The sequence below is a fragment of the Lithobates pipiens genome, unplaced genomic scaffold, assembly GCF_037356315.1.
Source record: "Lithobates pipiens isolate NorthernLeopardFrog02 unplaced genomic scaffold, aLitPip1_a1.2 Scaffold_18, whole genome shotgun sequence".
Classification (NCBI taxonomy): Eukaryota; Metazoa; Chordata; class Amphibia; order Anura; family Ranidae; genus Lithobates; species Lithobates pipiens.
This window is the reverse complement of record NW_027507758.1, coordinates 646,775,842-646,801,799: the sequence shown is the minus strand read 5'-3', so window position 1 is coordinate 646,801,799 and position 25,958 is coordinate 646,775,842. Positions and strand designations below refer to the sequence as shown.

The 25,958-nt window shown below is 48.0% G+C and overlaps 2 protein-coding genes across 2 annotated transcripts in view; both read right to left on the bottom strand.

Annotated features, from left to right (window-relative positions):
- The window catches only part of LOC143986913 (uncharacterized), a 417,248-nt gene that overhangs the window by 35,752 nt on the left and 355,538 nt on the right, over nucleotides 1-25,958 (bottom strand). Inside the window, 3 exon segments of the mRNA XM_077485322.1 lie at nucleotides 21,741-22,470; nucleotides 22,701-23,822; nucleotides 23,931-24,645. Coding sequence (XP_077341448.1) covers nucleotides 21,741-22,470; nucleotides 22,701-23,822; nucleotides 23,931-24,645 — 2,567 coding nt within the window.
- LOC143989546 (uncharacterized) overlaps nucleotides 1-25,958 on the bottom strand; it is a 600,653-nt gene that overhangs the window by 502,920 nt on the left and 71,775 nt on the right. The gene's annotated exons all lie outside the window — the stretch shown is intronic.

Genomic DNA, 25,958 nt, shown 5'->3' with positions numbered 1-25,958 from the left:
TAATTTCTAATATGAGTTTAACAATTTTATTAATAAATATAGATATATTGAAACTGGTTTAGACAACCTTTGGTTGGAAATGAAATCCAGGTTAATGGTGAAATTGGTAAAAATGGAATTAGTTCAGATTAAGATAACAATTTTGTAATTTTATATTTATTGAGTGGAAAGAAAAAAAAGATCAAGTTAAGGTTGTTAATTTGAATAAAGCTGCAATAATGTTTAACAAAGCCAAGATGAATGGGATACATAAGGAAGTTTTTTCTACAGAAATGAAATGTTAAAGTCTGATAATAACTTAATGTGCGGTCCATGATGTGAGAGTAATAATAACATTTAAATATAACAGACTCATCAAATCAAGTCCACACACCCTGTTAGGATAGCTGCTGCCTGCAGCCAGTTGGTTTATAGTTTTTGATGGCCGAGTGCTTTCTGGTCAGTCATACATATTGTTGGTCCTTTTGTTTTTATGTATTTTTATTTTTGAAATCCAAAGCAGAATGTGTGGATTGTGAAATGATGTGCCCCTTTTCCTTGTAAGTGCAGTGGGTACAAGTAGAAGAATATTTTGGATTTATTGAGATCTCTGCATGGTATTCTTATCATTTATTATAATATTGCCAGGAAAAAGTTGTGTTTTTGAAACATGAAACTGGAGTTCTTACACAAACAGTGTGATAGAAAACAAGCCATTGTAATATATTTATGGAAGCTGGACCCAATAATGAAGGGTTCACCCCAATATATCAGAGCTGAAGCTTTTATGTAAAGGTGATATTAGACAAAGTTACAAACATTATTTTGGTCAAATATTAAATTTTTAATGGTCCCACATTCTGTGCAGCAAATATACAGCTAACTAAATGTTTGTCTAATGAAAGGTTCAAAATATGATTTTGTTTGTTTATGTACAAATCTAACAATGAAAAATGTGTACATTTGAATCCAGACACCTTATTGCCTCTATTGGAGGAGGCTGGAGACAAAGGAAAACCACATCTGTTAAATTGATGACGTAGGAATCAGCTGCTGTGAGCCCAGTGCAGGACACACTCCCTGAAGACCTGGATATTTTATTTTTTGTAGATGTTATCCCAGTTTTATACTGAGTATGGCAATAACCCATACCGAGTATGCAGTTTATCACCCAGAAGGATACTCTGTATTCAGAGTCATTGGATCCTTTTTCCCCAGCTCAAGAAGCAGAGCTCCATGTTTTAGCAAAGCCTGTGAGCTATAAAAAGAGTATATATTTATATAGATAGTCGAGATATGGAGAGCTTTTGGTTCCATTTGAAGGGCCAAAAGTTTGTTTTGGCTTTGGCAGGTAAACCAATCAAGCATGCTAAGTTAATTTGAATGGCTGTTTTCAGCCTTCCAGGTTCTTGCTGAGGTAACCATCTTAACATTAAAACTCACACATGAAAGCAGACCAGGCGACTAAGGATGCTGCATTACAGCCCCGGACACTTGCTGGGTCTGCAACTCACAGATTCCACCCTAGTTCTGGCCCAGTACAGCTGGGATTACTAATTAAACTTTAAGGACCCCAGAACAAGAAGAACAAGTGGTCCACAGGGGGCAACTTCTTATAAAACAGGACTTTGGAAAAGGTGATCATTTATGTCTGCCAGACACTCTTTTCCCTCCAGCTTGACACATGGACCGTGTCATCAGTCACAAGCAGTTATGGCTACCTTAGTAAATGAGCGTGGGATAGAGCCAGGGTTCTCCACAGTTGTTTTTATAACATACCACTTCTTGTTTTACCTGTTACCAAAAGCTGAACATCCCTTCCAGAGATAACAAAAAGATATATCCAGATGCCCAAGTCAGGATCTTACAAGTATGTATTTTGTCTGTATGGACATGTTTTCAAATGCTACTGCAAAGGCCACAGTAAAAAGTGTTATCAGAAGTAGTTTGTAAGTGCAGAATCTACAGAGAGTAATAGAGGAAATTATTTTTATAGGGGAGTCCTTACTAGAAGTTTTGAGGTTCTATTTTTACACCCCCTACTGTCTACAATGTAGCGGACAAAGTAGAGTAAGAAACTAGAAAACTTTTGCCTGAATGTTTTCTTATATTTTATTAAGCCCCTAAGGGGATGTTGGACTCTCTCCCTATGGGAATTGGTTGGGGAGTGTGTTACTCACTTGCTTATATTTTGTCTCAGCAGCTGAAGTCCTCCATTTGGATCTCACAGAGAATGTTGCTGATCTTTTCAGGTTTTTAACAAACTCATTTATGTGTTTTCTCCTCAAATCCAGATCCCAAAAGTTTGTAAGGATCTAAAACTAAACTCAGGTGACTTGTGGATGGTTAAGAGACATATATATATATATATATATATATATACATATATATATATATATATATATATATATATATATATATAAAAGGAAATGTTTGGAGACTCAATACAGCATCTATTTCATGTACAAGTTGTGCAAAACTTGAAGGAAAATGCATCGGGATCCACACCAGACACTGCAAAAATTACTAATTACTAAATTAAGAAATCTCTGTGTTTGATTTGTTTCCCTCTTGGAATCACAGTCTAGAATACTATTTATTACTTCCGTGACTGCCCTTCACTTCGGCTCCCGCAGCACGACCTTAAACCGGCCTATAAATTCCGCTGAGTGGCTGGGCATCTGCTCAAACCCTGTTGGGAATCATTCCCCCTGTCCATGGACCGGTTTGTGGAGAAAACCGGAACGCGCGCACATTCGGCGCCGTCCGCGGCCCCTCCGCAAATCGAGGCCCCGGCTTCGGCCTACTCGGCTCCTTCTCCACACAACTCGCGGCAGACATGGAGGTGAGCAGTGACTCTGCCTCCCCCCTCTCTCCACAACCTTTAGCCTCACATCATGCCCCACCATTACAGGGCACTGCCTCCACACAGCCAGCTGGGGATAACACTACAGAGCACATCGCTCAGGCTGTGGCTGCTCTCCTGTCACCCATGATAGCTGCATCTAAGGAAAAGGCTGTGAATGCAGGCATGCAACAGCTCAAGACTCAAATAGGTGAGCATACTACCCGACTGAATGACCTGGAACACCGCTTGTCCGATATGGAAGAGGAACTATATCAGGCCCAAGCCACGGAGCTCTCCCAAGACAGAACAAACCAGTACATTTTACAGAAACTCAACGATTTGGAAAATAGGGCCAGGCGGAGCAACCTGCGATTTGTAGGTATCCTCCGAGTTAACTGACTTGTGTGCCGTGCGTATCCCAGAAGCCCTGGGCCTCCCAGGCCCCTGCACGGTAGAAAGGGCCCACCGTATGGGACCCGCCGCACCTGAACGCAAATCCCCTAGGCCTATTATCGCAAAATACCTCAACTATTCCGACAAGGCCCTGATCCTGCAAAAGTTCAGGCAAACTCACTCTCTCCAAATCGATGGAATTAGGGTCCTGATCTTTGCTGATTACTCCATTGAGGTTTCGAAGTAAGGAAAAGCATTTCAGCAGGTGTGCACGGAACTTTTCAAAATGCAACTCAAGTTCTCCCTGGCCTTTCCGGCTGTCCTTCACCTCAAGGCTCCAAACGGCGACCAACTCACCTTTCAGGATCCCTCCGAGGCGGAGGCCTTCCTCCGCTCTCTTCATTCGGGTACGCACCCTCATACCCCTTCCAAGTCCTCATCGCTCAACTGCTACCTGGATCAAAGGAGTCCCCGAAAGGATTCTCCGAAACGCTTCAGACCTTCTGCCCCGGACCACTATCATCGTGGCACCCCTCGTTGATGACTTACTGGCCACCTTGGGTCGTCTTCTCTCCACTTCCTCTGTGACTTTTCCACCAGGGCTACCAGTCTGGCACTGTTTTGTGAGTTATTTTACTCTATGTTGTTTACCTTCGGGTATGTTTGCTGATCATCCAGGCATCCCTTGCCTCGGTCGACCTTAGGCTTTGCACTCCTGTGGCAGACTGTCACGTACCTGGTTGGAGAGCCCAAACGTGCAGGGAGCGGTGCCTCGTAAGCCTCCGGCTCGAGAGCCCCTGGAGGTGGAGACAGGGATTCAGGAGTCCGGAGGACACAAGTGCCAGGCCGGATAGCAGATGGCAGGCACAGCCGGAACAGGTAGCTGACAGGAACGGTAGGTGCAACTAGCGCTGGAAGCCGGACAGGAACTGCAGGAACAGCTGGCACAGGTAGTCAAGCAGGAACCACAAGGGTAGTAGGTGCTGGCACTCGGGAGGACAGGCAGGCGTGGTCAGAGGCGAGCCGGGTCGGTAACTATCGGACAGCAGAGGTACAGAGCAGAAGGCAGAAGCGTGGTCAATCAGGCAAAGGGGTCGGAGGCAGGCAGCAAACAGACAAGGTCAAGGAACAGGCCGGGTACAGTATCAGGAACACACAGGAACTGGTAGCAGAAGTCACAGGAACGCTGTAGACAGGACAGCACCGCGGAGCAGAAGCTGATCCCTTAAATAGCCTGTTGGGCGCCAGGAACGGTCGCACGGTACGTTTGCGTACCCCCGCGGGTGACCGTGCTCCCGTTCGTGACCCCGCGTACCCGCGTACGCCCGATCGGATTATCGCGCTCGCTCGTATCAACCCGCGTCCGAGGGCACCGACGATCCTCTTGTACAGGAAACCTGCGGGTAAGTCTCCTATGTACGATCGGGATGGTGGAACGATCGTGACATTGCTCCCCCCAAGGGGCAACCTCTGGATGCCCAATCGTGTCATCTTTTCCGGATGAGACCTTTTGAAAGCAAGGATCAGTCTCTTTGCATGCAGATTGGACTCTGGTTCCCATGAATTCTCCTCAGGGCCATAGCCCTTCCACTTAACCAGGAACTGAGTTTGATTCCGTCTTCTCCTGCAGTCCAGGATGGACTCGACCTCAAATTCTAATTCCCCGTCAATCATCACAGGTTCTGGGGGGTTGGCACTCCGATCGGCAAAGGGGTCCGGAACCGCAGGTTTGAGTAATGAGGCGTGAAAGACCGGATGGATCCGAAACGACTCCGGGAGTTTTAGCTCAAAGGCCACGTCATTTAGCTTCCTTACAATAGGAAATGGACCCACGAACTTCGGGCCCAGTTTTCTGGATGGGCAAGCTAACTTCAGATTCAGCGTAGACAACCAGACCTGGTCCCCGACCTGGAGGTCGAGCTCCCCTCTTCTCTTCCTGTCAAAGACCTCTTTATAGTGTTCCTGAGTCTTGGCCAGAGTTTCCTGAAGGATCTTATTGTTGCTCTTGAAGAAATTAAGGTCTTCCTGTACTGCCGGCACTGAACATTCAGGGAGATTACCTGGTAGAGAAAGCGGATGGAAGCCAAAGTTTGCAAAGAACGGGGACTGTTTGGTAGCCGAATGGATGGAATTGTTGTACGCAAACTCTGCTAATGGCAAGAGCGATACCCAGTCGTCCTGGGAGAAGGAAGAGAAACACCGCAGATATTGCTCTAGTGTTTGGTTGGTTCTCTCGGTCTGGCCGTTGGTTTGCGGGTGATAGGCCGAAGAAAAGCGAAGTTCAATTCGCAGGGCCCCACAGAGGGCTTTCCAAAACCTGGACGTAAACTGTACCCCCCTGTCGGAGGTGATGTCAGCAGGGATACCGTGGAGCCTTACCACTTCTTTAATAAAGATCCTAGCCAACTCCGTGGCCGACGGGGTCCCCTTCATAGGTAAAAAGTGGGCCATCTTGGTAAACCTATCTACCACCACCAAGATTGTGGAGAAGTCTTCAGAGGGAGGTAGTTCCACGATGAAGTCCATGGATATCATCTTCCAAGGTCTATCCGGGATGGGCAACGGTCTCAGCAAGCCCCAAACCTTTGATTTGCTACCCTTATTCCTGATACATGTGGTGCATGCCTCCACATATTCCCTGCAGTGCTTTTTCATTTGTGGCCACCAAAACGTGCGTTGGAGCAAGTCCGTGGTTTTGAACACCCCAAAGTGGCCGGCCAGTGGGTGGTCGTGGCAGGAACTGAGAACTACGTATTTCTTGGGGAACGTAGATTCTGTCCTGATGCCAGAGAAGACCATCTCTGGGGGTTAAAGAGATGTCAGGTGGAAGAGCGGGATCGCTGGAGGCCTGCTTAATTCGGGAAAGTAGACTCTCCTGAAGCAGAAGAAAGTTTCCTGGGGGGAGAATGCTATCAGGAGTAGGGAGCTCCACTGATTCGTTGTACATCCGAGAGAGAGCATCGGGTTTCACATTCTTTGATCCGGGCCTGTACGTGATGTGGAACACAAATCTAGAAAAGAAGAGTGCCCACCGAGCCTGTCTTGGTTTCAGTCGCTTGGCCGATTTAAGATACTCTAGGTTTTTGTGATCCGTATAGACCAGGATTGGGTGGGAAGCGCCTTCGAGGAGGTAGCGCCATTCCTCCAATGCTGCTTTGATTGCCAGCAGTTCTCGGTCGCCGACGTCATAGTTCCGCTCTGCTTCCGAAAGTTTGCGGGAGAAGAAGGCCACCGGGTGCAAAAGTGACTTAGGTCCCTGTCTCTGGGAGAGCACTGCCCCAACGGACACTTCCGAAGCATCCACCTCCAGGATATAAGGCAGCGCAGCATCGGGGTGTCTTAGGATTGAGGCAGAGACGAACAGGTCTTTTAGGGTTTTGAAGGCTTCTTGTGCCTTAGGAGTCCATTGAAATCTTTGACCCTGTTTGGTCAGTTCAGTGATGGGGGAGATGATGGAAGAAAATCCTCTGATGAATTTTCTGTAAAAATTAGCGAACCCTACAAACCGTTGGACCCCTTTTCTGTCGGAGGGAGCGGGCCAGTCTAAGATAGCTGAGATCTTCTGGGGATCCATCTCTATTCCCTTTACTGAAATGACTAGTCTGAGGAATTGAATACTTAGCTGTTCAAAGACACACTTTTCTGGTTTGACGTACAGACCATGGAGGCCGAGTCGAGCCAGGACCTTCTTCACATGTTCCCGATGTTTGGCTAAAGAAGAAGAAAAGATTAAAATATCATCGAGGTATACAATCACAAACAGGTCTAGGTAATCTCTGAAGACATCATTTACAAAATGTTGGAACGTAGCGGGGGCATTACAGAGTCCAAAGGGCATGACTAGATATTCGTAGTGCCCGAAGCGAGTACGAAAGGCGGTCTTCCATTCATCGCCTTCACGAATGCGTACGAGGTTATAAGCACCCCGTAGGTCTAGTTTGGAGAATACCTCGGCCGACCCCAGTCTCTGAAACAGTTCGGGCACTAACGGTAGAGGGTATCGGTTTTTAATTGTAACTTTGTTGAGTGCTCGGTAGTCCACACATGGCCGTAAGGAGTGGTCCTTCTTCTGGACGAAGAAAATCCCTGCACCTGCCGGGGAAGTGGATGGCCTGATAAAACCCTTCTTTAAGTTATCGTCCAGGTAGGTTTTCAGGGTTCCCAGCTCGGTCTCGGATAAGGGGAAGATCCTTCCGAAGGGGATCTCTGCCCCCGTGAGCAATTCGATAGGGCAATCATAAGGTCTGTGGGGAGGTAACGTCTCAGCGCCCTTTTTACTGAACACATCCACAAATTGGTGATAAGCCTCGGGCACAGCTTGTCGGATCTCGGTGTCTGTTTCCAAGCAGAGCAGTGAAGAAGGGCCCGTATTAATGACTGGGAGGCAGTGCTGACGGCAATAGGCAGACGGAAACTCTACTCCTCCAGTGAACCAATTTATCAGAGGGTTGTGAGCCTTCAACCAGGGCATGCCAAGGATAACGGGAAAAAGTGGAGACTTGATAATGTCCAGACACAGGAGCTCCTGGTGGGCTCCGGCGATGATGGCATGAAGAGGGAACGTCTCCTGGGTCACAGGTCCGGACTTTAGAGTGGAGCCATCGGCCAAGTAGATTGAAAGTCCCTTTACCCTAGGCCGAAGGGGGATGTTGTTCTTTAAGGCAAAGGACAAGTCCATAAAGCCGCTGCAGGCCCCAGAATCAATAATCGCGTTGACGCTGATAGTCTTTCCTGAGCACTGTAAAAGAAGAGGCACAGCCAGATGAGAGATAGTACTGGTACTTAGCAAGGTAGAAGGAGAGGCAGGGGGTATAAGAAGGCACTTACACGACTTGGCAGGGCAAGTGCGAACATAATGTCCTGGTTCTCCGCAGTAGAGGCAAAGGTTACCGGCTCTTCGGCGTTGGCGCTCTTCAGGCGTCAGAGATGGGCGAAGTAGACCCAATTTCATAGGTTCTGACGAGTCAGGAGAAGACGGGGCAGGAACAGAAGGAACCGGGGGGTTAGGACTAGGAACCCGTGGCAACATCCAGACTGGGCGAGAAGTAGAGGAGGAACGCTCTAGACGACGCTCTCTCAGGCGCCTATCGATCTGGACTGAGAGATCGATGAGCGCTTCAAGGGTTTCAGGGATTCCCACGCGAGCCAGTTCATCTTTTAATGATTCTGAAAGTCCCATGCGGAACTGGTAGCGGAGGGCTGAGTTATTCCACTCCGTGTCGGCACTCCAGCGCCTAAACTCAGATACATAATCCTCCACTGGCCTGCGACCTTGTTGGAGCACGTGCAGGGCTGCTTCTGCTGTAGCAGCAAGCTGGGGGTCCTCATACAGCCGAGACATTGCTTGGAAGAAGGCGTCTAAAGAGTCCAGAGAAGGGTCCTTACGTTCTAGAAGACGGTGTGCCCAGGCTTGAGGCTCATCGGTTAATAAAGAGATGACGAACCCCACTTTTGTTGCCTCGAGGGAAAAGGTCCGGGGTTGAAGAGCGAAGAAGAGCTCACAGGAGTTCCGAAAGGCCCTGAACTTGTTTCGGTTACCGGAAAAACGGTCTGGCGTAGGGACCCTTGGTTCAGGCAGCATCATTACCACTGAAGGCGGAACTGAAGGTCCAGGGACAGCTGGGGCTGCGGCAGATAGGGCCTGGACCTGTTCTTCCAGACGGCCGTAGCCTTCTTGCAAGTTCTTCACGGCCTGGGTGAGGCCGGCTAGGTGGCGGCAAAGCTCATCCATTGGGGACGCTCCCTGCGAGGGCTCGGTCATGGCTGTCCTGTACTGTCACGTACCTGGTTGGAGAGCCCAAACGTGCAGGGAGCGGCGCCTCGTAAGCCTCCGGCTCGAGAGCCCCTGGAGGTGGAGACAGGGATTCAGGAGTCCGGAGGACACAAGTGCCAGGCCGGATAGCAGATGGCAGGCACAGCCGGAACAGGTAGCTGACAGGAACGGTAGGTGCAACTAGCGCTGGAAGCCAGACAGGAACTGCAGGAACAGCTGGCACAGGTAGTCAAGCAGGAACCACAAGGGTAGTAGGTGCTGGCACTCGGGAGGACAGGCAGGCGTGGTCAGAGGCGAGCCGGCTCGGTAACTATCGGACAGCAGAGGTACAGAGCAGAAGGCAGAAGCGTGGTCAATCAGGCAAAGGGGTCGGAGGCAGGCAGCAAACAGACAAGGTCAAGGAACAGGCCGGGTACAGTATCAGGAACACACAGGAACTGGTAGCAGAAGTCACAGGAACGCTGTAGACAGGACAGCACCGCGGAGCAGAAGCTGATCCCTTAAATAGCCTGTTGGGCGCCAGGAACGGTCGCACGGTACGTTTGCGTACCCCCGCGGGTGACCGTGCTCCCGTTCGTGACCCCGCGTACCCGCGTACGCCCGATCGGATTATCGCGCACCCGCGTGCGCTCGCTCGTATCAACGCGCACCCGCGTGCGCCTGTTAGGGACTACATGCACTCGCGTGCGTTCGTGTGCGCCAACATGCGTCCGAGGGCACCGACGATCCTCTTGTACAGGAAACCTGCGGGTAAGTCTCCTATGTACGATCGGGATGGTGGAACGATCGTGACACAGACGCACTAACGTCTCCGTTTGCTACCACTCCCCTGCTCTGCACCCTGGCCTCGGCCAGATATAATCCTGCTGTATTCCGGCCATGTTATATAATATATGTGATATGTTATATATTATATGTTATATGTGTTAAACACTCTACTCCCTTGGGTCTTTTCATTGCAAGGTATTCATTGTACATCTGTTTGTGTTACTTTATCCGCATGTCTGACTGTAATATGCTCCCCCTGGACTCACTGTGTATGTCTGTAGCTATACCCTGGCACGTGTCCTTTATAGTCGAACCCATATTGACACTTCCCGCCTGGGCGCCTTTACACCTTATCACAGGGTCGTGTATTGGGGGCTGGCCTACACAGTGACTCCATGCGGAAAAAAGCAAAGTTCGCTCGACTGTTTATGTTCCTGTTCTTGGTTCAGGTTCCCTCCACCATGGAGTCTCTCCACCTTCGTGATCTCTGGCGCCTCACTCACCCCAGCGGACCGGGAATTCACCTTTTACTCCCATCCCCACAATGTGTTCTCGAGAATCGACTATTTTTTTGGCTCTGATAATCTCATCCCCATGCTGTCTGAAGCAGAGGTACTTGACATAGCCATCTCTGATCATGCCCCAATTTCAGTAAGACTTGACAATCTTGACCTTCCCCCCCACCCTAGACTGTGGCGCTTCCCCTCATACCTCCATAATAACCCTGACTTCCAACACTTTATGGCAGATTCCTGGCGTGAATACTCAGAGGGAAATTCCCCCCACTCTGACTCCCCAAACCTCTTCTGGGATGCTGGCAAAGCGTTTCTCAGGGGCCGAATTGTCTCTTATGCAACCTCCTTTAAGAGAAACGCCTTGTCCCATTACAAACGGGCCAGTGCGCGGCTACATCTAGCCCAAAGATCCCTCTCCACTAATGACTCCCCCGACAATAGATCTGAATGGCAGGCAGCCAAGAAAGCATTTGATACGTGGGCGGACACACTCGAACACACTAAAAGATCCCAATTCGATGCAACGCTTCACAAGTTTGGGAACAAGGCGGGCAAACTTTTAGCGAGACTTTGCAAAGGCCCATTTCACCTGACCCACATCACATCCCTCAGGGAAGCGGAGGGTAAAATGCACAACACCCCGCAAGCGATCAACGAGGTGATGCTGAAATATTATACGGCACTTTATGCCCCGGACCCCATAGATAACACTTCTGTCCATTCTTTCTTTTTTTTTTTTTTGATTCAATACATTTTTATTAAATTTTAAGAGCACAGAAAAAAAAAACAAGAACAGAATAACAATAACCACAGTTACAGTATGCAATGGTAGAATATTACATAAACGGGAGAAGTTCTAGGGTTGAGAGCATACACCCTATTCACATTGCGGACACTGTAGTCACATCAACAGAGCAGAAAAAGAGTATGATGGAGGGATATCTCCCCTCTAGACACCCCAAACGGGATCTTGCTCTGTCCAGAGGGGCAGACAACCCAGTTGCTATAATATGAAAATCAGCAGGGAAGATGACAATAGGAGCAGGGTACGCCTTATAGGTGAGAGTACCATCCGTAAAACAGGAGGTCGAAAGAATAACATGTTATGACTTGAAGAGTGGTTAAACTATAACTAGTCAATATAAACAAGTGGGTAGAGAAGAAAGCATCTAGAGTGTGTGGACATGTTGGTCGACCCAATATAGATCGCCAGCTGCAATATGATAAAGCAACAAACAAACAAAAGAGGGAAGGGGGGGCAGGATGAGGGAATAGGGGGAAGGGGAGCAGGCTCAGTGCGGTATGTTGAAAGAGGGAGTCTATAATGTAAGAGTGGTAATTCAGATGAATAAGGGACGTGATTTGACGAACCATGCATCCCATAATTTCCAACGCGTCGTTATTTTAGTTAAGTAACCTTCTGCCGCAGCATACATGCGTTCATAAGCACAATGCGTATGTACTAAGCGTACAATTTCCGTATGGGAGATTGAAGCGGGGGATTTCCAGTTACGGACTATCACCAGTCTAGTAGCTAATAGGATCTGTGTAATAATATATTGGAGTGCGTGTGGATAAAGCTCTATGCCTATAGACAGAATCGCCAAGGCCGGGGATGGTTCAATGGGGATACTAGTTACTTCAGCAATTAGGTGGAATATATCCATCCACAATGATTTGATGTGAGGGCAATCCCAAAGAATATGAAAGAGGGTGCCAGGCGCACCACACTGTCTCCAACAATGTGCGTCTAGGGACTCATTAAACAATCGCATACGCGCAGGGGTGATATACCACCTGAGGGTAAGTTTATAGGTGAGTTCCCAAAGGTTAGCAGATTTCGTTGTTTTGTAGATGGAGCGTAGTGCACATTGCCATTGTTGCGGAGATAGGGAAACACCGATATCATTTTCCCATTTAAGCATGGGAGGAAGGATAGCGATGGAGTTTTTACCTTTGAGTGTAGCATAAAAAAGCGAAATGCCTTTGACTGGGGCTACAGCACTAGTAAAATACTGCAATATTTTCGTGGGCAGGGTAAGATGTGCTTGCGGGTGCCTGAATAAGCAATGCGAGATTTGAATGTAGGTGTAGTAGTCCCTTGAGGTGAGCGAAAAACGTTGTTGTAGTGTAGGGAATGGGTGGAGAAATTCAGAAGAGTATAAGTCTCCAATATGTGTTATACCTTTTTTTTTCCAAGGAGCTATCTGCATGTCGGGTATGAGCAAGTTAAGGACTTCAATCGGTATGGGTACCTTACACTGAGTGGCTAGGGTAGGTAAGTTCGTGAGGAGATAGGAAAATGCCTTTACTGATGCACGAACAGTCGGAGATATATGCTTATCCATTTGACATAAGGAGGGAAAGCTCAGGAGCCAAATTTTTAAGTTGCCACCGGGGATTTGAGAAGCTTCAATGGAGCTCCATTGGTTAAGAGGGTTGGGGGAGAACCATTCTCTCAGTTGTGCTAAGACAGCCGCCATGTAGTAGTCCTGCACATCAATGTATCCCATACCGCCAGCTAATTTATGTCTAACGAGGGCTGTATGGTTTACCCTCGGTCTTTTACCTTGCCATACAAAGTTTCTGAGAAGGGATCGTGTCCGTGTGAAGAAAGTCATGGGTATCGGAATGGGCAGTGATCTAAAGAGATAGAGAAGTCGTGGGAGTAAGACCATCTTGAAGGCAGCTAATCTACCTGCGCTAGAAAGTGACAATTTGGAGATTTTATTCAATTCCATAGGCAGTGTATGCAAAAAGGGCAGGTAATTGGTTTGGTATAATGCTGAGGTGTGTGCAGTGAGTTTTATACCTAAGTATGTGAGAGTATTTGTGGACCAGGCATATGGATAGCTATTCTGCAAACATATTTGTTGATGTGGAGGCATTGCTATTGGCAGGATATAGGACTTAGTAGCGTTAACTTTATAATATGAAACACAGCTGAAATCATCAAGTACAACTTGTACCGAAGCCAGGGAAGTGACGGGGTTAGTTAATGCAAAAATAATGTCGTCCGCAAAAAGGCTGATTCTGTGATCAGTGTTTCCAATGAAGAAACCAGAAATGGCATTGTGGGATCTAATTTTAGTTGCAAGGGGTTCTATCATGAGATCAAATATCAGGGGCGAGAGGGGGCAGCCTTGTCTCGTGCCGTTCGTGATGGGAAATGGCGTAGAAAGCATAGATAAACAATAGACTTGGGCTGAGGGAGTGGAGTATATGTCCATTCTTTCTTAGCTAACGTGGCCTTACCTAAAGTTACCCCCGAACATTTAGAAGCCCTCAATGCCCCCATCTCTCCTGTCGAAATCTCCTCCACCATCCGCAAACTAACCCCATCCAAAGCACCAGGCCCGGACGGTTTCACTAGCGAATTTTACAAAACCCTCTCCTCCATCACAGAACCCACTCTCCATAAGGTATATAATGGCATCCGGTCTGGCGGCCCATATCTACCTTCCGGCAATCAGGCCATTATAAAGCTCCTTTCCAAGAAAGGGAAAGACCCCCTTGACCCAGGCTCCTATAGGCCTATTTCCCTCCTCAATCTGGACGTCAAAATCTTGTCTAAAATCATTGCCACAAGGCTAGCTGCTATTATCCCCTCCCTAATTCATCCTGCTCAATCTGGCTTTGTGAAAGGCAGAACTGCCACCTTGAATATCCGCAAGGTCATGCTCGCTTTGGAACATGCCAAGAACAACCCGGAAGGGGACTTTGCCATTATAACGTTAGACACGGAGAAAGCCTTTGACAATGTCAGCTTTGAGTGGCTCTCCATGGCTCTGTCTGAAATGGGCTTCACGGGGCGCTTCTGCCATCTTATCAAAGCCATGTACTCTTCCCCAGCAGCTAAATTAGTAGCAGCTGGGCTTCTCTCAGATGACTTTCGCTTACATAAAGGTACCCGCCAGGGCTGCCCACTCTCCCCGCTCCTCTTCAACATCGCCCTAGAACCCCTATCCAGATATCTGATCCAAAAAGCCCCTCTACATGGTATCCGCATAGGCCAACATGACCTACGCACACCCCTCTTTGCGGATGATGTGCTTATCTTCACGTCGAATCCCTCTTCCGACATGTCTACCATCAGAGAGGTTTTTGACGTATTCAGATCCTGTTCAGGGCTCCGTATAAATTATGGTAAAAGCAAAATTCTCCTGCTAGGCTCTACTCGTAAGCCCCCCTGGACACAACATTCCATCTTCTCAGTCGCTAGCTCCCACATTACCTATTTAGGTATTAAAATAGGGAAGTTGCCCTCCTCCCTCTATCACCTCAATTATCCCCCCCGATCATGAAAATTTCACAGGAAATGGTAAACTGGATGGATCTGCCCCTCTCGCTCCTGGGAAGATGCCACTTGGTAAAAATGATTAGCTTTGCTAGGTTATTATACCCTCTACAAACCATCCCCTTGCTCCTTCTCCATAAGGATGTAAAAATTATGGAATCGGCCTTCTCATCCTTCATATGGCAGGGCAAGCGCCCACGTATAGCCTTAAAGAAATTATATCTTCCCAGACGCGAGGGGGGTGTTAGTCTCCCTAATGTAAGATTATACAACCTGTCATGTTTATTAAGAACCGGCCTAGACTGGATCTCCCAATCCTCAAGATACTCAAACTTTTCTATGGAAGCTGCCATGGTCTCCCCGCTATCGCTGGTAGCACTCCTCCACTGCAGGTGGAAGTTGATACCACCCCTGCTTCAACATAATCTCCTACTAAGGGATACTGCCATCGCATGGAGGGAAACCAGGAAATGCCTTAAGCTCCCCCCTTTTATCTCCAGACACCTTCCGATTCAAGGGAACCCCACCTTCTCGCCTGGCCTACTCCACAAACCATTCTGTGTCTGGAAAGAGAAAGGTATTACAAGCTTCGCCACACTTTGCGATCTGGAGTCTGGTCACTCACTGCCCTTCTCAGCCATAGCGGAAATATTTTCACTTCCGCCAGCACATGCCTTCCATCACAGGCAATGCGTTAGCTACTTAAGGGATATCTGCAGTGAAGAACGCAAACGTTTCACTCCAAACTTCCTGGATCGACTGCTCAAGGATGACACCTACAAACTATCGGACATTTACAAGCCCCTGCTCCAGAAAACCTCTCCCCCACTAACGTCCTCATCAGCCGCCAACTGGGGTAAAGATTTTCCTGACCCGGACATAGTTGATAAAATTCCACAAGGCCTCAACAAGGTTCATCACCTACCCCAGACGAGATATGGAGAGAAACGCAACTGAAAATCGCCCACAGGGCATATCTACCCTTCCTACCATTACTGATCTGGACAGTACCAAATGCCCCCACTGTCTCCAAAACAGACCCTCCTTGGCCCACCGCTTCTGGTCATGCTCCTATATCTCCACTTTTTGGGATCGGGTCCTCTCTTACATTTTCAAAGTGACGCTGCTAAAACTACCGAAGGACCCCCTCCTCCACATCTTGGGTCCCGTGCAAACTAACTACACAAAAACTAGACCCTCCCACACGGACTGGTCTCTGCTATGCCTACTAATCGCCAGGAGATCCATTCTAAAGACTTGGACTTCATCTCTTCTACCCACCGTTGCCCAGATCCAAAGAGAACTCCTCTTGCCCAGATCCAAAGAGAACTTCCGGGACGAAAAATCGAAATCTCGCTTCTATGCGATGTAGCTTCCCTTCATGTCCTCCACTCTTCCTCCGGAAGACATAACCACTATGGATCACTTCACCTTCTTCTACTACGGTACGCATCAATCAGGCTCGGGGCTTCACACCCCCCATCTAAAGTCTAACCTGCATCCACCGACCTACTGCTTAAAAGGACCGCCTCTTGGATCTTCCTCTCTCAGGGACTGTATTTCAAGAATCCCACACTTCCCCCCCGCCCTCTTTCTTTTTCACATTTTAGCTACCCAAGATCTTATAATATGTTACTTAATAAAATCTCGGGAAATGTCAATATCTATATAAATATTGCTATTGCAACTAACCCTTACTACAGGATCCATCCAGTTAGTAACATGTCAAAACGTTACACCGTTGTGCTAGTTGCACTGCTCTCTGTCTGGTTTAATTCTTTCCTGCCTATGGCATGAGTACGATCTGTTCATCTATGTACCTCATCTGCGACGATGGTCCTACGTTATCGTGCATGTATCTGTTGCATTTGTATTATTCTTTTTCTATTTCTCAATAAATACAAAAAAAAAAATACTATTTATTCAAATACTTTAATTGTAAGGGATATATATATTTATGGCTGAAGCCCTATGGCCGATACGTATCCGAACAATACAAACTTATCATGAGACACCCTATATGAAATGGACCTGAAAGTGTGCCCTGGTCTAATGGACGGTATACCAAAATAAGGGGGCATACCCAGTAATTAGAAATGAATGTGATTGAAGAGAAATGTTTTGATAAATGCCCTAAAAAAGGGGATGGGAGGGTGGGTATTGTGCACAGGAAACCGACAAAGACCACAGGCGAGTGGGCTGGTTAAATACCCCCCGGGCTCCTCCCATAAATTCAGGCCACCATACTGGCCTTCTTACTTATGGCTGAAGCCCTATGGCCGATACGTATCCGAACAATACAAACTTATCATGAGACACCCTATATGAAATGGACCTGAAAGTGTGCCCTGGTCTAATGGACGGTATACCAAAATAAGGGGGCAAAACACTTAGGTAGGGATAAGAGAGTTTTATTGTTTCCAGCTTAATCTTTATTGAGCCAGTTGAGTGAACGCCCGAGACATCTCTACCTGTGGGTTAGGGATGTACCGAGTGAAGCAGGCCGATTTCCACCTGCCCAATCTTTTGATGACGTGGTCCGGGACCCCATGTCGGGATGCGGATGAAGCTGCTCCGATGCGGAAGGAGTGGCCGGAATACTCACCTGGATTGAGGAGCAAGTTGCGGAGGAGAATCCTGACATGTTTAATGAACTGGCAGTTCGTTAATGGTTTGACCGGGAAGGGCAAAAGAGGGCTAGAGTCCGGGAGCTCGGGTAGCCACGAGAGTAACTGTGTGAGCACAGCGACCGGGCACCAGGCGTTGTTGGTTTTGTAGAGGTGGATATCTACGCCGGTGCCTGTCTGCTGGGTCTTGGTTACCGAGAGGTGGAGGATGAAGTGGTCCTGGTGACGGAGCAGATGACGTCTGCGAAGGACTGGGCTGTGTGGGCTGTTATGAGTGAACTCACTGGGCCATAGGAAGCCATAGTAGGCCAGGTAAATGGCTGCCTGTATGACCAGGCTGGGGAGAACACCAAAGGGGTAGCTGGTGAGTATGGTGGACATGTCCCTGAAGATGGAACTGGTGATGGGGAGCCGTTTGACTTTTACTGGCGGCTGTTGCTTCTGGATGCCGCGTAGGATGGCTCGGATCGCGTGGGACGAGAAGATGGACGGTTTGGTAGGATCCTGAAGTGAGAGGAAGTGCTGTATGCCAGCTAAGTATAAGTGGATGGTGTTGAAGGACAAGGCCAGTTGGTTGTGGCAGGATGAGGTGAAGGCTAGTATGTGCCTAGCATCTGTGGGGGTGCCTACTGTGGAGGCAACCAGAAATGTATTGAATGCCTTCCAGGCTACCTGGTAGGCTTTCAGAGTATTGTCCGATAGTGAACGGTTGATGAGCTGAGTGGCTCTATGTAGATGCGGCTCTAGTCCAGGGTCAACTAAAACCAATGCGGGATAGGAGCTGACACCGTATCTGCACTGGGAACCTGCTGAAAGAAGGACCGGAAATTAAAGCGGGACAGAGCGTCAGCTGCAAGGTTATATTTTCCTGGGATAAACGTGCAGACAACATTAAACTGATGCTGCAGAGACAGCTGCACCAGCCTGCGTAGGAAGGACATCACGGAGGGAGATTTAGACCTGCCTTTGTTGACAATTTCGGCTGTAGCCTGATTATCGGTGGTGAAACCTACCGTTTGTCCTGTCCAGGTATGACCCCAGAGCTGGGCGGCTGCTACCATGGGGTAGAGCTCGAAAAGTGATGAAGACTGACTAAACCCCGGGATCCTAAGTATTTGAGAAGGCCAGGGTCCGGAGAACCAATGGTGGCCAAAAATTGCCGCAAACCCTGTAGAGGCTGGGGCGTCTGTGACTACCTGTGGTGAGAGAGGTGAGATGCACGGGATGAAGAGAGAGATACCGTTCCAGGTGGACAGGAACTCGTCCCACATCGACAGGTCTGCTAAGGCTGCGGTATCTAGGCAGAGGACTTGATCCGGGTCTTGTGCCTGAGAAAGGTAGACCAACAGGCGTGAGACAAAGGAGCGACCTTGTGGAATTATACGCATGGCATAGTTGAGCATGCCCAATAGCGACTGTAGCTGCCTCCTTGTACATCCCCTGGTCCGGGTGAACTCGTGGAGCACTGCCCTGATGCGGGTTAGTTTGTCAAGGGGCAGGCTGGCCTGCATGGAGCTGGTGTCTAGATTGACTCCGAGGAAGGTGATTGATTGTGCGGGCCTGTCCACCTTATGTTCAGCGATGGGAACATTGAGGTTCCCAAAGACGGTCCTTAATTTGTCGAGATCCCTAGGAGGTGTGCCCGACTGTTCAATCAACAAGAAGTCATCCAGGTAGTGGATAACTTGCTGACAACCGACCTTGTGCAGGAGAATCCACTCAAGAGACTGAGCGAACGTGTCGAACAGCCACGGGCTGCTTTTGGAGCCAAACGTCAACTTAGTGGCGAAGTAATATTGATCTCTCCATTTAATTCCGTGCCAGCACCAGAGGGACGGGTGGATAGGCAATAGTTTAAAGGCGTTGGATATGTCAGCTTTGGCCAGCCACGCACCTGTGCCTACTTTAAGGATGGCCTGAATCGCCATGTCCACAGAGGCGTATTTTAATGAGAACTCTTCGGAAGGAATCAAGGAGTTTAAGCTGGGAATGTGGGAAGAACGAGGCGCAGACAGGTCGTACACCAAACGATTTTTATTTGAAAATTTGCCCTTGACAAGCCCAATAGGGCTAACTCTCCACATATTGAAGGGGGGCTGTGTGAAGGGCCCTATGACGAAGCCTCGTTCCACCTCGTTTTGCAGCAGTAGGTCAATGGCCTGCTCGTCAGAGGCTGCTGAGCGGAGGTTTCTGCACTCGTGGGTTTGGTGGGGTAGGGAGATGAGGCCGGTGTGAAAACCTGTCGTGAAGCCACCGATGAGGAAGGTGGCTAGTGAAGGAGTGGGGTGCGTAGTGAGGTAGAAGCCCAAGCTTAGGACGTCTATGCGGCTTAGTCATAAGCCCTTGTGCGCTTTGACCTCGCACAAATTTCTGGGGTGCGCTCGAGCCATAGTTGTAGTTATTGCAGATGGCCGCACCCCCTACGGTTCGGACCGTACGTCCAAACTTGTCCACTTGATTCTTTGGTGCAGGGCCTGATGGGCCTAGGGCTGCAGCAGAGGTGGAGGGTAACTCTACCGGGCGACTAACCGGTATGTTGGCGCACCAGGGAGCGGTATGGGTGGAGGACTGGCAGATGGCACACAGGGGTGAACGAAGGCCGGCAAAATGCCGGCAGAATAATTCAGTGTCCATAAGGCTCCAGTCTGTGGGTGACTGGAACTGTGCCAGTTTAGCGGCTGCCTTAGCTGAGAATGAACGATGATAATCGTAAAAGACAAAGCCTCCGTACTTGTATCCTAGGTCCACCACCGTGTGGAGGTACAAATCCAGCTCTTCCCTCCTGGCAGGGGATGCTGAGCAAATGACGTCTCTCAGCATCCCAAAGGCTAGGGCAAACTCTGGGATGGAAAGTTTACGATTCAGCCTGGGGTCCTTAGCTTTGAGGACTACGGATACATCTCCCCAGGTGTAAGCCTTGTTCTCTGCAAGGTCGTGTACCGAAATAAGCAGGGAGGCGAGGTTGACATCCTTTCCGTCCAAGATGTCCTTCCTTATGCTGGCTGGCACCAGATGTGCTGGACAGACCACGGGACATGTTCCTTTGATACCTGTCGGCAGTGGAGACGGGACTGAGACCGGAACAGGGGTGGTTGTGGCTGGGTGAGTTTCTAGGAGGGTCACTCTGGCTTGGACATCCGTGACCGTACTGGTTAGGGACGACACCATAGCATGCAGTTGGCCTATAGCCGTTGAGATGGACTGGAGAGTAGCCTGAGGCGGGGTACTAGGCCCGGCCGTAGCTGGCGGGGTAGAGAGGAGCCTGAAAAGCTCTGCCTTCCTAGCCGTGGCTGGGAAGGGAATGCCCCTGCGTCTCAGCTCCGCTGTCAGCCTGGGGATAGTCCAGCCCCTGAAGGACTGTATGCTGTCGCTCACTGAAGGCGGGCGAGGAGACAAGGGGGCGGTAAGGTCTTCGCTGCCGAGTTGGGACATGGCTCCCGGTGAATCGTGCCCTAGGAGTGATGTCCTATCTCTTTGGGGAAGACAGATGGACGACCGGAACCTATAGAGGATGACATAAGTCAAGACTGTTTCTCTATTTTTCCAAACGAACCCACCTGTTGCTGGGTACTAAGGCGGGAGCGAAACGTGTATACATATATATATACCGTCGCGTGCCTTTGCATACATATATATGTATACCAGTCCGGTTTGCTGTCGCCTTTTCCACTGCTTCCCCTCTCTTTTTTTTTTTTTTTTACCTGGGAGATAACGTCCAAGCTGGTGCAGGGTGGACCTACTAAACTTGACTGACCTGGAGAGAGAAACAACAGATGACAATTGGCCTGTGGATGACGTGGTGAAGAAGTAACATGTTCAAACTCTCATTCAGTGGCAAATTTTCTGAATTGTAGGCTTGAAAACTGAGGGCCATTGTCAGAGATTACTGTATCTGGTTGGCCATGATGTGCAAACTGAGCCTTGCACCTCTTAATTGTAGCTTCGGTGGATCAGTCGGGAAGAAGGTCTATTTCCCAGAAGTCTGAATAATGATCGACTAATAGCAGGTATTCCTTGCCTGCGAAGTTGAATAAGTCCATACTGATAAACTGCCACGGACATGTAGGTATCTCATGTGACATCATGGTTTCTTTTTGTTGTAATTGGGCATATTCATTGCAGGTGGGACAATTACTGACAAAGTCCTTGATTTCACCATGCATGTTGGGCCAGTAAAGAGTATCACGAGCTTGTCTGTAGCATGCTTCACCAGCAATATGGCTGGAGTGTATGCGTAATAACATCTCTGCTCTCAGTGACTTTGGCACGATGACCCTTGGACCTTTGTACAAGATACCATTTTGTATACTGATCTCATCTCTAAAGGACCAGTATTCCCTTACAATTCCAGGTACCGCTTCTTTTTCATCTGGCCACCCACTCAAAACAATACACTTCAAAGCTTGTAAAGATGCATCGCTGTCAGTGTGCTGTATGAGTTGGTGTAGTCGCTGATTTGTGACAATAAGATAGTCCACTTGATTGATATCGGCAAAGAAATGTTGTTCCTGTGGCAGCACACAAATTGTATGATGCTCACCTCCAGGTTATTATCTGACGTAGCTCTGCTCAGGGTATCACTGATATACATTTCACATCCTGGCTTGTAGACAACATTAAGGTTGTAATGCTGCAATGTAAGCATCATGCTCTGCAAGCACTTGGGAGCACACAAAAGGGGCTCTTTGAATTTGACAATCAGAGGTTTGTGATCAGTTTCAGCTGTAATTGAATCCCATCCATAAAGATAATGATGGAAACTCTGGCAGGCAAATACAATGCTTAAACATTCCTTCTCAATTTGAGCATAATTTTGCACAGCTGATGAAAGAGCTCTGGACACATATGCAACTGGCCGACCTTTCTGCAAAAGGCAACAACCTCGACCATTTTTACTGGCGTCACTTTGTATCGTAACAGGCTTTGCAGCATCATAGTATTTCAACACTGGGGCAGAGGTGACCAAGCGTTTTATATCCTCCACTGCCCGGTCATGCTTGGGAAGCCAGTGCCAAACTGCATCTTTGTCCAGAAGTCGCCTTAATGGCTCACACACCTCAGATAAGTGTGGCAGGAATTTTTCTAGGTATGTAACAAAGCCAATACATCTCTGTACCGCTTTGGCATCAGCAGGCTGTGGCATGTCCGCAATGGCTTTAATCTTATCCGGGTCAGCTTTTAAGCCTTGTGAAGACAGGATGTGTCCATGGAAACGGACTTCTTCCACCTTGAACTGCAATTTCTTTACACTAAGCCTCAGCATCACCTGCCTACAACAATCTAGCAGCACTATTAAAGTGGAAGTAAACCCTTCTATCGTTTTCAGTCAAGGAAGCTGCCATCTTGGCCTCTAATGATTCCATGCCATAATGCTGCACATGTGATCAGTTATGAAACCAGCCATTGGATGGTTTGAAAGTTTGGTTGAGAGCACAACCAATGTGAAAGTTAGCATTTCCGGCATGCCGGGAATGTAAGTGTTTTTTTAAACTGGGTTTACTCCCGCTTTAACTTTTCATCATGGTCATGCTCAGCCTCCTCATCTGTATTACTGCAGCCAACTATAAGAATGTCATCAGCTATTGGCTCAATTCCGTGAAGACCACCTAATAGTTCATGCTGCTTTCGCTGGTATACCTCAGGTGCTACAGAGACTCCAAATGGTAGTTTGAGCCATCTCTTTCTGCCCCAAGGAGTCCAGAACGTGGTCATGTAGCTACTCTTTTCATCCAGCTTGCACTGTAAAAAGGCATCTCCAGCATCGACAAGTGTGAAGACACGTGCTTTAGGTAGTTTGTGCAAAATATCATCGAGTGTTGGCATTAAGTAGTGTGACCGTTTCAGGGCCATATTCAGAAACTTGGGATCAATGCATATTCTGATCTTCTCAGGCTTTCTGATAACAACCATGTTACTGATCCAATGTGTAGGCTCTGTTACTGAAGTTAGATGTCCTTCAGCTTCATATTTATCTAGTTGAGCTTTAACCTGTGGCTTAATGGTGATAGGCACATTGCGTGGGGCACATTGTACAGGTTGAATGGTAGGATCAAGTTCAAAACAAACCTCTCCTGGAACAGAGACAATTGGGCCCTCAAACACATCACTGTAGGCGTGAAGAATTTGCTGTTTTGTCAGTGGCCTAGTCAGAGATTTTGCAGGCTGATTATCAACATTATATAGCTCAGCAGGAATGGTGAACAGCGTCAGTCCAAGGCGCTCACATGTTGAACCTGATAATATCGGTTTCTGATCGGCATCAACAATCTCAAAGTTCAGTTTGTGTATACAATCACGTATGCTGCATTCTGTTTGGAATAGCCCCAATGATTCCATTAGTTCCCCTGAATACAACTTTAGTTTGGTGATACTAGGCTGAAGGGGTGCTCTGGGTGCCAGTTTCATTTTGTCCTTTATACTCATGACATCACACGTTGCACCCGAGTCCAGCTGGCAGGGTTGGATTATATTGTGTAATCTGAGGTTTACAAACCATTTTTTGCCCTTTGTGTTTACAGCACCAATGCATTCTGAGTGGTAAACCATATGAGTGCTAAGCCGGTGTGCATCCTCCGGATCTGACGTTTGCTCAATTGTGTGCAGCTTCCTTGCTTCCGTTTTACTGGAGAGACAAACTCTTGCAAAGTGATTTGGTTTACCACGTGCAGTACAGATTTTCCCATATGCAGGACACTTTTCTTCCTCTCATACATGCACATTGGCGCAATACTTGCATGATGCCGGCTTCCTCCCAGGTGAGTTGTGTAGGTGACCCTTGTGCTGAAACTTATGCTGGTGGTTTTTGTAGCTTTGCTGTTGTTTAGAGGCTGCATTGATATTGCCAATCCGTTTATCCTGCTCCATAGCTTGCATATGTTTGTCAGTAAGTTCTGCAGTGCGACATATCGCAATTGCTATTCGTAGATCTAAATCGCGTTTCCTCAACAAGCGGCGGCGTGTGCTTTCACTGGTGATACCCAAAACTATTTTATCAGGAATACGTTCATCTCTCAGAGAGCCGTACTCACAGCTTGCAGCTTTTTCTCTTAGCCGTGCGACAAACCTGTCTATTGATTCCCAGTCTTCATGCTTACAGCAGCCAAATATATATCTTTCATATAGGACATTTTTAGAGGGTCTGAAGAAAGCTTCTAATGCACCCAGAATGGTTTTGGTGTCACTCTTTTGCTCCTCTGTGAGGTTCAGATTATGCTTGTAAACATGGCGGCATTCACTGCCCATCACCCTCCTCAGTGTGGCTGCTTGCACTGCTGCAGGCTTCTCATCTAACCCTGTGGCTAGGGAGTAGTCCTCAAACTCTGCCCTGAAATTGTCCCAGTTACTGCTGACATCTCCCCTCACCCTCATTGCCTCAGGCCGTGCAATGCTGTTAGCTGCCATGATGCTGTTTTCCTTGCTGCAAATACTCAGCATCCAGGACAGGCCTGCAATTGTCAGGAGGCAAAATCAGTTCCAAGAACATCACATCAAGGCTGGCAGGCTCTCAGCATCAAATGTGTGGGAAGAGCATGGATCCAGAAATCTTCTGACACCATGTTTGATGTGATGTATGTAGAGAGACAACACAAGACATTACTGTACATGAGCCATGTTTACTGAAAGACCCAGCAGGAACAGGAAACACAACACAGGAAGAAGTACAACAGAGATGCACCATAGAGTTGCATTTAAAGAAACATATCATCCATAACATCATCCATAACAATACTCTATGGTAATATTGCATTGCTTGTACTTACTGTTTCCTGTTCTGTGTTTGCTGTTCCTGTTATACAATTCAATATGACTCCTCAAACAGCTTGCAGTGTCTTCATTTCTATACTTTAAAGTGCTGCGTATATATAAATCCTGTATAATAATAATAACAATAATACTTGAAACAGCTGTGTTCACTCTACGAGACGTTTCTTCAGCTGCAGTTCCTCTGAGCTCCACAAGGTGGTGATCTCACCTCTACCCAACAAAAAAAGTCTCTATGGAATACAGACAGGAAGTGATGTCATGTACATAGGACATTCCATTTGGAAGGACGTAGAGAGGAGACGTGGCTGGATCTGGAGGCAGAGGAGGTAATATGTAGAACAACCCCTTCAGGGGGATCAGTTGATGATGAATATTTCTTCCTTCCATAGCTGGCCATACATGGTTCAGTTTTATCGTTCATCCATTGGGATGAGAGGAAAAAACGGAAGTGATTCCCCCATCCACACATTGGAGGGGGATGGGGGAATCCTCCCCACTGCACTATTGTATTCTGACAATGGGGGGCGCTCCTCCGCTCTCAGAATACACAGATCAGTGATGAAGCTATTGGCTGCAGCCGCTGATGGAGTGACTTTTATCCGGCAGTGACCACACATGGATGGAAATGTGACCGATCCCTGCTGAACCAGCTGAATTTCCATGTCTCTATGGTCACCATAAGTGACTTCCTCCCCTCCCCCTCATCTCCTTCATTATGTAAGTCATGCTGAGATCATCTCCCATTGGCTGAGCAATATTCTCATTTGTCTCTGAGCTCCTTCTTGCTATTCCTCGTCCTGCCTGTTGTTTCCTTGGATTGATTTTCTGTGTAGTGACCCCGGCTTCATCTCTTGGATGCGCTCGTCTGTTGCTTGTCCTGACCTTTATCCTGATTCCAGGATCTCCTCCTCATCTCTCCTCCATATCCTCTTACACAGCTTTTCTCCACACCTGCAATGACCCTGGGGGGTGGAAACTTGGCACCAGCACTCAG